At 48.2% G+C, this 12,016-nt stretch overlaps 1 protein-coding gene across 3 annotated transcripts in view; it reads right to left on the reverse strand.

Annotated features, from left to right (window-relative positions):
• The window catches only part of COL13A1 (collagen type XIII alpha 1 chain), a 583,842-nt gene that overhangs the window by 278,191 nt on the left and 293,635 nt on the right, over window positions 1–12,016 (reverse strand). For all 3 annotated transcript variants that reach the window (XM_085603477.1, XM_085603475.1, XM_085603476.1), the window contains one exon: window positions 5,909–5,944. In XM_085603477.1, coding sequence (XP_085459603.1) covers window positions 5,909–5,944 — 36 coding nt within the window. The remainder of the gene's footprint in view (window positions 1–5,908; window positions 5,945–12,016) is intronic.

Consider the following 12,016-nt stretch of genomic DNA (forward strand, 5'->3'; position numbering starts at 1 on the left):
TATTTCAAGACACATTCTCTGAATTACTGCTTCCTTCTCTCGATCGCTCTTCAGTGATCTCAGCGTGTGCTTCACACGGAGTCTCTCCATGAAACCAGAGCCTCTAGTCAAAATACCGTCGCCTGCTTTTAGCAGAAAACCACGAGATGCTACAGCGAAGTGAGATCTGTCTAGGAGGCCCAAAAGCCTGTAGGTCTCTTGTCACAACAACTTTCAGTAGGTAACGAGGCATGCAGTGGCTACTGGGCACAACTGTGGGGATTAGGGCCTTTTTAGGTCTCGCCTGACCCAGCGCATGCGCTGGTCTGGCGAGACTTTTTGTGAGGGCTCAAAAAAGTGCTACCACTGTAGCCTAGAGCTACAGTGCAGGTGCGCGGGCGCACGCGCCTCACTTTCGCGGCCGCTTTGATGTTTGATCGCGATCACTTTCGCGGCCGCACGGCCTCACAGCCGCTTTGATGTTCTCCGTGAGCCAGTTTTTTTTTCTCCTGTTTATTACTTCTATGTAGTAATGGTGGCACCCGTGCGCCGCCATTACTACAGAGCAGTAATAAACAGAAACAAGCATTGGCATAGCCAATAGGTCTCGCTTTTGGGACCTTATAAGTATTTAGTTATGCAACTGTTGCATGGCTAAACACTTATAAGGTCCCAAAAGCGAGACCTATTGGCTATGCCAATGCTTGTTACTCCTGATGTCCTGGAGCCTGAGATACTATGGATCCTGAACACCTAGGCCAAGTACCCCTTCTACACTCAGTGGTAGCTATGGGGGTGGGCATGGGAAGGGGGTGAATACAGGAACACAACTCATAAATCAAAGAGCGCACAACAGTGTCAATAAATCAATGTCCGGTCAAATGCTTAGTTAATAATAAAATAAGTATTTTCTAACTCTGCGCACTCAAAGTAATGTTACAACATATATAAACAATAACACATTTCCCCTTGAGGTTGGGGCTCTAGTTTGAGCTGGCTCATCTCTGTCCCAATCACTCTTTGCAATGTGGTAGGGGTTATTCCCCATTCACTTGTGGCCACATACAGGGAATGCTCACTATAGGCCTTAACTCAAGATTCTACCCAGACTCTTGGCACAGTTGTCAAAAGTGTCTTGGTGCTGCAGCACCCTTAGCAACAAGTCTCCCGGGGCCAAATAGGCCCGTAACCAGCCTTACCCACTCAAGCAGCGCGGAAGTTTGCAGTGTCTCAGAGGGTAACCTGACCACAGGCACTCACACTGCCCCAGTGCTCTCCAAAGAGTAGGCCTCAAGAGGGAAGTACAGCAGCACAGGCTTTCTCCTGAGTTTATGCAGCTAACTCCAGCAGCGATGGGAGATGGTCCGGAGCTCCTCCCCCATGGTAAGTCTTGCGCTCTTAAACAGGAGGGGCAGGGGGATTGGATTCCAATGCTCCCAACGGGGGTCCTAGTGACGTGGCCTTGCACTCATGGCATCCTCCTCAGTTCATGGGGACAACTTGGGCACAATTCTCGATGTGAGTCACATGGTTCACAGTTCTAGGGAGACAGCCTGATACTCAGCAACTTTGGTATCGGCAGCCCCTCCTAGCATATGGGGTTGCTGTAAATCTACTGGCCAAGGCATCAGCCCCCACCACACCGTAGTACGTACCTCAGTGGTCTGTCCTGGCATAGGGGCTCGCCGTTTAGTTCCCCACAGCTTTGGCCCTTTTAATCCAACAATAATTTTCATGGCAGCCCCTCCTGGCATATGGGGAAGTGCAGCCAGTACCGCACAGGGTGCACTGCCCCCCCCCAGCACTCTGTTTATGGCTATCTTCACAGTGGCCCTCTCCTGGCATGCGGGGGTCACCAACTTGAATCTGCACAGGGCAATGACATGATCTGTGCAACAGCTGTCTCCTCACATCTTGCCTAGGGAGTCTACTCGGTTGGGCTCCCAACTAGACCTCGATCTCTCCAACCCTCTACTCTTCCTCACTGGGAACACTGATCTTGGCAAGTAGACAGGCCCTCACCACATAGTAATCCACACCATTGCGGCCCCTCCTGGCATACAGGGTGGCCACTAGGCAAGATGTGAGGAGAAAGCTGTTGCACCGATCATGTCATTGCCCGTGTGCAGATTCAAGTTGGCCACTAAGCTCCGCACAGCTTAGGCCCTTTAGAGACGGGAATAACTTACACAGTGACCCTTCCAGGTATACATGGTCGCTTCAATCGCCCAGATGGTACTCTGCTCACAGCTATCTTCACTGCTGCCCTCTTCTGGCAAACGGGGTAGCCGACTGGAATCTGCACATGGGCAGCAATCCAATAGTTGGTGTAGCTGTCTTCTCATGGTTGGGCTCTCAGCTAGACCTAGCTTACTCCAGTGCTAGTTTCTTCCTCACAAGGTACACTGGTCAAATCAAGCAGGCACGCACTGGTGCTCTATGCTCCAGAGCAGGTGGTTTTGGTTTCTATGGGTGATGTCGCCTCACTCAGCAGTGAGATTAGCAAGCATTGGCCCGAGTCCTGGTCACAGGAAGAAGTCTTACAGAGCTTCTCCTCCTCACACAGCCACTTTGGATGCCTGGCAGATGACGCATTTTTGGGTCTCAGCCTCCCTTTCTTATAGTCCATTTCCAGACACAGTATGTGATTTAAAGCCTGAGTCTTTATAGATTTACATTTCTCTTCTCCCCCTTGCTCTTGAAAAACTATCTGTCACAGTAGGAGAGACTTCGTAGCTGGTAGTCCCACAACCCAGGCATGGGAGTGACTAGAGTTCACACCTGGATGTCAGCCACAGTGATATGTGCATCAAAAGCTTAATTCTGGGCGCCCAACCCTACTCTTTATGATTCCCTTATCATCACCATCTATTTACTGAGATGTGTCCAGGCCCTTTTCTTGTGGTCACTAATTCAAAGAGCAACCTTTGAAATGTAGAGGGGTAGTCTCACTCTTATGTCTCCAGTGAGTCCCACCCAGCTCATAGGATGCAACAACACACAAATCTGTCTGAGGGGATTCCTCTGCTCATGTCTTCACCAAGCAGTCCTGGGTTTCCCAAAATGGAACCAGCGCCCTCCATGGAATGTACCATTACAGACACACAGGCACTCAGTGTATATACACAGCACACACACTGTCCAGTACTGTTACCTGAATGTATTGTGCCATAAACAATCAGCACACACATTCGCTCTGCTCAGTACTGTAGCCTTCCTGTATTGTGTCAAGGTATGCCACTTGCAAGCACACACACTGCTATCACACACATTCACCATGCGTGACCTGCACAACACATTACCCTTCATGTATTGTTCATGTACCCATGTTATGCATTTACTGCAAACACACTGCACAGTACTACATCTCTCATGTAATTTATTCGTCACATGTATACAGACACTGAGTACGTGTACTCACCATGCATGCACTACACAGTACAGTACTGCCCTATTCCTGCACTGTGCCCTGTGCAGGCCCACATACATCCAGCGCAGAGTCACCACTCCTGCTCTGCACAGCACTTTGCATCTAACTGATTTAGACCAAGGGTAAATTAAGCACACAGCAGCGGAAGTTTTGAAAAGGTGAGTGAGCAGGTAGGCCTCACTCCAGTGACACAGATTAAAAAGGAGCTGTTTACTAGATGGTAAGCTGACACTACTGCGCTCCTGCTGCTTAACTCCTGGCGAAAGCAGTACCCTTCTACCAGTATGAGGGTAGCTCTTTAGGTGCCCCACCCAGTCCAACAAGACCACAATCCGTACGACAGGCCTCTGTCATGGCGCACACGCATTATCCATATTTGCCAATGACAACATAAATGAGCAATAGGGATCCTGACAATAGTACAGTTGGGCACACAGGGAAGATGTACACATCCATTACCAGCAGAGGACTTCTATATCCCAACATCTCTAATCCAAAGATTGTTGGGGAATGTTTAATGATTTTTCTTCTGCAATCCTACTACTAAATGTTAAATGTCCAGGTTTTGAAACATACAGGCACATGCATCATCATAGGGTTTTGCGATTCCTTAATTGCGATTATTAAGGAATCGCAATTAAGGAATAGCAAAACCCTATGCATGTAGGAATCGCTAAAGAAATAGCGATTCCCACAAATTCCTTAATTGCGACTAGCAAATTGCGAGTCGCAATTAAGGAATGTCTTCCCATTCATTCCTATGGGCCTCCAGGCCCATAGGAATGAATTAGAGATTGCGGGAGCAATTTGCGAGTACCAGTAGGTACTCGCAAATTGCTCCCGCAATTTCGATGGTGCAAGGGTGTCAAAATGACACCCTATTGCACCCATGTATGTTAACTCTGCACATATGTTGCATACACACATGCTCTAAGGGCATGTGTGTGCGCAACATGAAACTTAGAAAAATGCAAATAAGTGCATTTTTCTAAGTTTTCGCAAATTACCATGAAGTCCAGCCTCATGGTAATTTGCTCACGCTAATAGCGAAATCGCTATTTTTAAAACTGTAATGCATTGCATTTAAGGAATCTCAATTAGGTATTCCTTAAATGCTATCGCTATTTAAGGAATCGCTATTCTGAAATTCCTTAAATAGCGATTTGTGCATTTGGGATGATGCATCCCAAATGCAAAAATACTGGTCTCAAAGGGGCAGATTCTGAGAATCTGCCCGTTTGCGACCGGTTTTGTGCTTGATGCATGTGCCTGTAAGACTCGACCTGAGCGCTTTCCTCTACCAAGTTTGGCCAGGGAGTTGAGGCACAAGGTGATGCAGTGATCAAACAGTTGTCCAAGTGACAAGATCTGGATTACAACTAAGGTCGCCCTGTTATACTCTAGGCACTTCATATGCCCTGATGTAGTCACAAGAATATTTTGTATGAAGTCTCTAGTCTTCTGGACAATTCCAAATATGCAAGGTTGCTTTATCTCTATTCAATCAGTGCTTCTTAAGAAATAGTTGACTTTGGTCCTAATTGTGAGTTTGGCAGATGTGGGAAATCTGTCAAAAAGTGGTGAATGTCACTTCTGATGTAATTGGGGTGTTTAGGGCCTCCATGCGCTCTTAATACGGATGGATGAGACATCAGCCGCTTTGTGCTGATGTCCCGCATCCAGGATTATTCTTAATATGATAAGGCAAAGTTTGTTTACTTTATGTGCGGAAGTTTTTGATTGCATTGGCATCGAAGAGAAAGTAGAGTTAAATGCTCTCTATGAAAGTTTCCAGAGCATTGGAAGCAGTGCTTAATTTGGGCTGGTGGTTGCTGGTGGGCACCACGGACACTCATTTATGGGGACCGACACTGATTCTTCCTCTTCAGACATTTCCAGAGAGCAAGAGAGGAAAAATCACACAAAGTGGAAAGAAGGAGAAAGAGAAAGGTGGAAACCCCGTCACCAAGGGAGAGAGCAGGAACCCACATGAGTGAGATAAAGGGGCAGGGAGAGTCTGGCAGTGGATGATAGAGGCCTGGCATGGATTCAAGGCTACACAGTTTTAGTATTCTGCATGCTGAAATTTAATATCACAGTCCATGGGCTTCTGAGCAGCACTTTATGCACCAGCACTTATTCTTGTACAACTACAGCAGTGATTGGAAGTTACCTTCACATGAATATTTCAACAAAGATACAGCCCCAGTAGAGAAAGTATATCAGCATTTCAAACGTTTTCATGAGTGTAGTTTTTACTTAAGAACATCAACAATTCTTTATATAAGATGGATGTTGCTATTGACACATTTTGATTTGTCATGGACAATGACACTGGAAGGGCATCGAATTGAGCTCCAATGTGAAATTCTTATATCAGCGCAGCGCAGTTATTGTGGATTTGGTGTTTTGATTATTAGCGCCAAGCGCTATCATTTGCAATGGGTACATCATTTCATTAGCACCTGTTTGAGATAACAGAATCATCTCCAAACTTACCGTCTCCCCCTTCTCTCCTTTCTGTCCAGGGTAACCCTGTAAGTTAAAAGGGAAAGGAAGGAGATGTCTTTGGGATTAAGAAACAAGTGTCAACCAGTCAAATAGGCAACATGATGGCCTGCGGTCAAGTCCCCGCTACATACTGCACAACATACACACAATTTCCTGCTTTTAGTGCTTTTAAAAAATCTCGGTGAAATCATGCTGTGTGGTTGTACGTTTCACAACCAAGTCAAACAGAAAAATCATGGACAGGTATCACTTCAAACCTAGAGAGGTTAGGACTTTACATATTGTCAATGTCACACTTCCACCATTCTTGATTCACATCATAGGCTGTTGTTAAAGACATGCACGTGGAGCTAAGCAAAGCAGGCAAGGCGTTAGCAGAGTTCCACACAAGCACGCACTTCAATGGAACACGTGGAATTCATCAGCGAGGAAGTGCCTCTGATTTATGGCACTTGGGTGGATAATCCGGATCCGCGATGCTTAAAAAATCGGGGCATCATTGTACATGCTCCGTCATGCAAAGCAGCTTGGGAAAATAAAGGCATCCTGTGCGCAGTTGGACCGGTTTAAAATCCAGCTAAGTTGTAATGTTATTTCACTTAGCCCCGAGAAAAGAAGAGATTGCTGACACAGGCCCAAAATGTGCTTTTTTGAGGGTCCCCTTCTGAGCAAAAAGATTAATCAATGGCAAAACGTATAGCAAATTGTTTTTTTATTTTCTTTCTATTAGGAATCTGAAATAACTACAGCGTGGCGTCAGCCGCTATGCAAGAATAAATAAAAATAATTAAGTGCCATACACATTGAATTGGAAAACTCTCACTGTCATGCAAGGCAGTTATTTTGCTCTACATCAATGATTACATTGGCCAGATACTAGTGACAATCCGCTGTCCAATGTGTTACACATATCGTGAATAAGGAACATAAGCGTAGCTTTACTTATGAATAATTGTCATAAAATGTGTGATTTTAGTAATGATTTTTTAAATATTTATTTATTTCTATTTCACCTTTACTGATTCGGTGATAATTTGCAAAGTAATGATTTGCAAAACAGGTAACGTTGTAATTTCCCTTTTGGAAAGCTTTATTTTTAATTCACACACTTTCTAAAAATGTGATATTTTTGTGTAGATCAATGCCACCTCTTCATTCATTGTTGGCCAGCAAATGTTCTGAACAACAAAAAGGTTAGGGTACATATGGGTGTTCGTGGAGCTGTGGTACACTAATGCACATGCCCCTAGTTTGTGAGGACACAATTTAATATTATATCCTTAACTGGGCATATCTACAGTTAATGCTCTTCTGCAGCTACCGTACAAGTCTGGCATGATTTTTAAAAATGGATCCCTGTACTTAGTTTTCCCCCTTGACTCAGAAGGAGGTTGGTAAGCAGGTTGATAACCAACCACACTACCTATAAATGCATTATTCCAAAATCGCATGACCAGCATTATAAAAATGAAACTTAAAAAAAAAAATCCTATAAGGATCTCCATCACATTCCCTTCTATTTGGAGTTCCACTAAGAGTGCAAAAGGCTCAGTAAATAAACCCATAGATAAACAATTAAGTGCAGTGGCCACACATTTCTTCTAAGGAACCCACTGCTGGTGCTTCAGAATGCTGGGATTATCAAATACCAAGGGTGCCTAGTTTTGATTCTATCAGACGTCTGGTACTTTTCCACCACCCTATATTTCTGTCTATTTACTTCAGCCTTGTACATTCTTTTTTATGCACTTTTTTTCTCTTTTACAGTTGTTCTGTCTTCCTCTTCCTCCTTTATCCCCTTTCTGCCTTTTTTGTTTGCTTCTCTAGCCCTGCAGCAAAGTCGGATGATAAAAAATAAGTCCCTGTCCTCAAAACGAGTGCTAGTGCTCACCTCCTGCACCCAGCAGCCCACATTAAGCACTATCTAATTAAAAATAAATTGAATTATGAGGTTCAAACATAAATCCGGTCAGAACAAGATTTCTCTGCCTGTGTACGGGTGGAGCTTCTGTGTTAATTTGGTTTTTCTCCCCCTATATTCACCAACATACCAATAAGAAATTGAATCTCAACTATGAATTGTATCATATTTTGCCCCTCCTTTGTTGATTAACTCGTGAATTGGATGATTTGTCTAATCTTTGGGGTTTTGACAAAGTCATGTATTGTCTCTTGTAAAACAAAGGGGGGGGATTTTTTGTCTCCATGTATATATTGATACACTGAAAGTTTTGAACCCTCATTCTGTAGGACGTATGGGTATTTGTGGGTATGTACTTTGTTGTATGAACGTTTGTGTGTGTGTGTGATTTAGGATGCGCTTGGGTGACTTATGGTGCGTTACATCTATTGTGTTCATATAATTGCAATGTTATATTTATTAAATAAATTAGATATTTTTTGTATCCAATACACCTGTGTATTATATTCTGGTAGGCCAGTGTCTCATATTGGTAGCATCTATATCAGTGACGATTAGCACTCTTGATTATGCACACAGGCAGAGAAATCTTGTTCTGATTGTATTTCTAAGTTTCCCATGTTTCCTCTGCCTGTTATAGTTTCAGGGGCCCCCTTCAGTGGGAGTGGTCAAACATAAATCCGAACTGTCTCTTTCATGTCTACTGCACTGATGCTTCAACCGAGAACACCAAATTGTGTGCTAGCCTCATCTACAACTGCAAAACTAGGAACAGGAATACCATGAACAAGTGGACTGACTGCTTGTGAACTTGGGCTGTTCTTCCACCCCAATGAATTCTCTCCTAGTTAATATCATGAAGATTTTGGTCGGAATGCTCTATTACTTACCGGTAATCTTCATTACTCTGGGTCCCGTTGTCCTCGTCCCATTCTTAAACAAGTGGAGATAACTATCTCCTGACAGAAAAAAAGAGCAGATGAATGCTGGGACCCTAACCCTGCCCCTCCCACCGGGAGTGCATAAGGAGTACTTACCCAGCATTCCGCCTGAACAATGAAGCCCAACAGGAAGGCCGGCCGTCCGGGATGGAGGGTGGAGTGTAAGAATGGGACGAGGACAACGGGACCCGGAGTAATGAAGATTACCGGTAAGTAATAGAGCATTACCCCCAGGTCCCTTATGTCCTTGTCCCATTCTTAAACAAGTGGAGAATACCAAAGCAGAAAACCGGGCCTTCCGAACCCTCAAGCACACCTAGGAAACCACACCAAGGCAGCAACCCAAGGGAAGCAAAAGGAGGGTACCGCAGAAAACAGCAGGCAGCCAGGGCACCCCCCCCCCCGAAGAAGGAAGGGGGAGAAACGCGCAACAAAAAAAGAACCAACAGAGACCACTCACAACAAAGGACAGCGAGAAGACCACACAAAGAAGAAGAACCCCAGCGGCCCAACCGGCCAGCAAGCCAGAACAGGCCAGCAGGGACACAACCAAGGACCGGAAACCGGACCAATGAAAACAGAAGGCGACAGCCACAACAAGGAGGCAGCCAAACAGAGCAACCGGAAACAGGGCACCCAGGACAAACAAAGGGAAAGCCCGAACCGCCACAAAGGAAAGCACGCCAAAAAAGGAGACCAGGCCAAAAATGGAAGCCGAAAAAGAGGCACCCCAAAGAGACCTCAAAGGCAAAGCCCCAGAAAGGAAACCAGGCGCCAAAGCAACCAACTCCCAGGCCCGCAGTGAAGAGAAGACGAAGCCCCAAACAGGACACGGCCAAGGGAACCCATTGGACAAAGACCGAAAAACCCAGCACCACCAAGGAAGCACACAGGACCCGGCAGCAGCCAGACACAGAGCGAGCCCCAACCGCACCTGAGAAAGAAAAATAGGAAAGAGGCAAGGGCCAGCCAACAGAGCGCAGGTACAACCCCAGAACGACCCGGCCCCCAGAGAGCCCAGAGGACAAAGCGCCCGAAACCCCCAGAGGAGGACCAGGCCCCAGGAAAGAACAGCCAGCATTAACCACCAGAGCCACCAGACGACAACCACCAAGCACCCAGCCAGGGAGGCGGAGCCACAGCGAGAGCCAAGGAGCAGGCCAAGACCAAGCAAAAGGGAAGGCCGACACAAAAAAAATGGGAAAACAGGAACACAGCCCCAGGAACACCACCCCACAAGGCCCACCGAGCCAGCAGGGAGCAGGCCTGCGAACCCAACAGAAACCAGCCCCCAAAAGAACGAAACCAGGAGGACCAGACATCCAGACCCCAACCAAACAGAAAAGGACAAGGAAAGAGCCAGAGACCAGAACCCCAGGAGGCCAAAAGCCCCACAGGAACAAGGCCGCAAACAGAACCAGGGCCCAACACAAAACCCCAGAGCAGAAGGGGCAAGGGAGGCCAACACCCAAGGTCACAAAGACACCCAGAAAGACTTGGCAGACAGCCGACCAAACAACAGAGAGGCCAGCAAAGGGGACCAACAGCCCGGAACCGCACAGGCACGAAAGGGGCGGGACAGGGCCAACGGCCACAACCCCGACACCCCCAACCGCAAGGGGAGGGCCAAAAGAAGGGAAGCCAAAGAGGCAACAGAAGCCAGGGCGGAAGCCAAACAGAACCACACAGGCACACAAACGGCGGGCAGGAGCAGGGGAAAAACCCACGGGCAGCAGGAAAACAGCCACAACCAGCAAAAAATAACCAGGAAGCCAGGACCGGAGCCAAGCAACTCGCCCAGGCAGGAGGACCCGGAGGCCCAACCTGCACCCGGCAGAAGCCCCCACAACGCACAGGTAGAGGCAAAGGGCAGGAGGGCCGACAGAGACCCCCAGCACAGAAACACCGGACCACACAGCAGGCCGGATGAAGACACAACAGAGGTAACAGCCAAAGAATAACAGAGCAGGCAGAGAAACCACAGACCGGGAACCGAAGGAACCAGACAAGCCAGAGGCACAAGCAGCACCAGGCCCCGACACCCAGCAGCAAGAAGGGCAGACCCCCACAGTGGCAAAACAAACACCACAGGACCGCACCCCGACAGGGAAGGGGGAGCACGCCCACCGACAGACCCAACCCAGGAGCAGGACCCGGGTGAGCATGCAGGAAAGACAGGAGCGGGCGGACAGGAAAAGACAGGCCCATACCAAACCATAAGGCAAAAAAAGTCAGAAAAACCCCAAACAAGCAAGAACCAGGAACCAACAGGAGCGGGACCAGCCACCCAACAGGCAGGGAGCACACAGGCCAGGACACCGGCACCAGGAAGGGACCGGGACGTCAGGCGAAATACACCCCTGCGCCGGACACAAAGCCCAGAAGCACAGAACACCAAGGGCCCCACACAGGCCGAACAAGGCCAGGGTCAAACAGGGCTGAAAGGCCGTCAGCCACAAGAAGGGCCAACGAAGAAAAATCGCCCAGGCAACAGGGGAAGACAAGAACGCCAGGCAAGAGCAGGCTCATGAGAACACACAAGAACCAGGCCGAAACCACCGTAGCGCCACACCAGGACACCCAGAGAAAGCACAGGCAAGGACGCAGAGCCGAGGAAGGCAACCGACAGGCGCCGAAAAGCCAACAGGAGCAGGAAAGCCCAGGCGGATCCCCACCCAGGCCCCAAATAGGCCCGACCCCGCCAAACGCCAGAGACCAGACGAGATCAGGAGCCCCCATGGAGGAAAGGCCGAAGGCGGAAAACAGGCACAAGGCCTGGCAACCGCACCAGGAACCCAGGCGGACCCCCAACAGGGAGAACCGCAGGGAAGAGAGGAAACCAGGCAAAAAAAAGACCAGGACACAGCACCAGGCCAAACAGCAGCAGCACGAACCCCGGACCCCCAGGGGCCACTGGAAGAAGGGGCAATACAGGCAAACAGCCACAGGGAACGCACCCGGAGGGAGGACGGGAGAAACTAACATCACCCCCCCCAGCCCCAGGCGCACCACCAGCCGCCAGGGCAGGAGGAGCAACCAGCCCGGGCACCAGGCACACCGGAGGCAGAAAAGACCTAGCCACAGCAAACTTCCATTCCGCGAAAGGGCAGGGGCACCAAGGCCCCAACGGACAACCAGAGGTGAACCCCCAGCCGCCCGCACACCAAGTAACAGAGAAGAACATGAGCCCAATGTACACCAGCAAGGCCAGGCCACACAGCGCCCCAACCAACA

The sequence above is a fragment of the Triturus cristatus genome, chromosome 1_2 (genome assembly GCF_964204655.1).
Source record: "Triturus cristatus chromosome 1_2, aTriCri1.1, whole genome shotgun sequence".
NCBI lineage: Eukaryota > Metazoa > Chordata > Amphibia > Caudata > Salamandridae > Triturus > Triturus cristatus.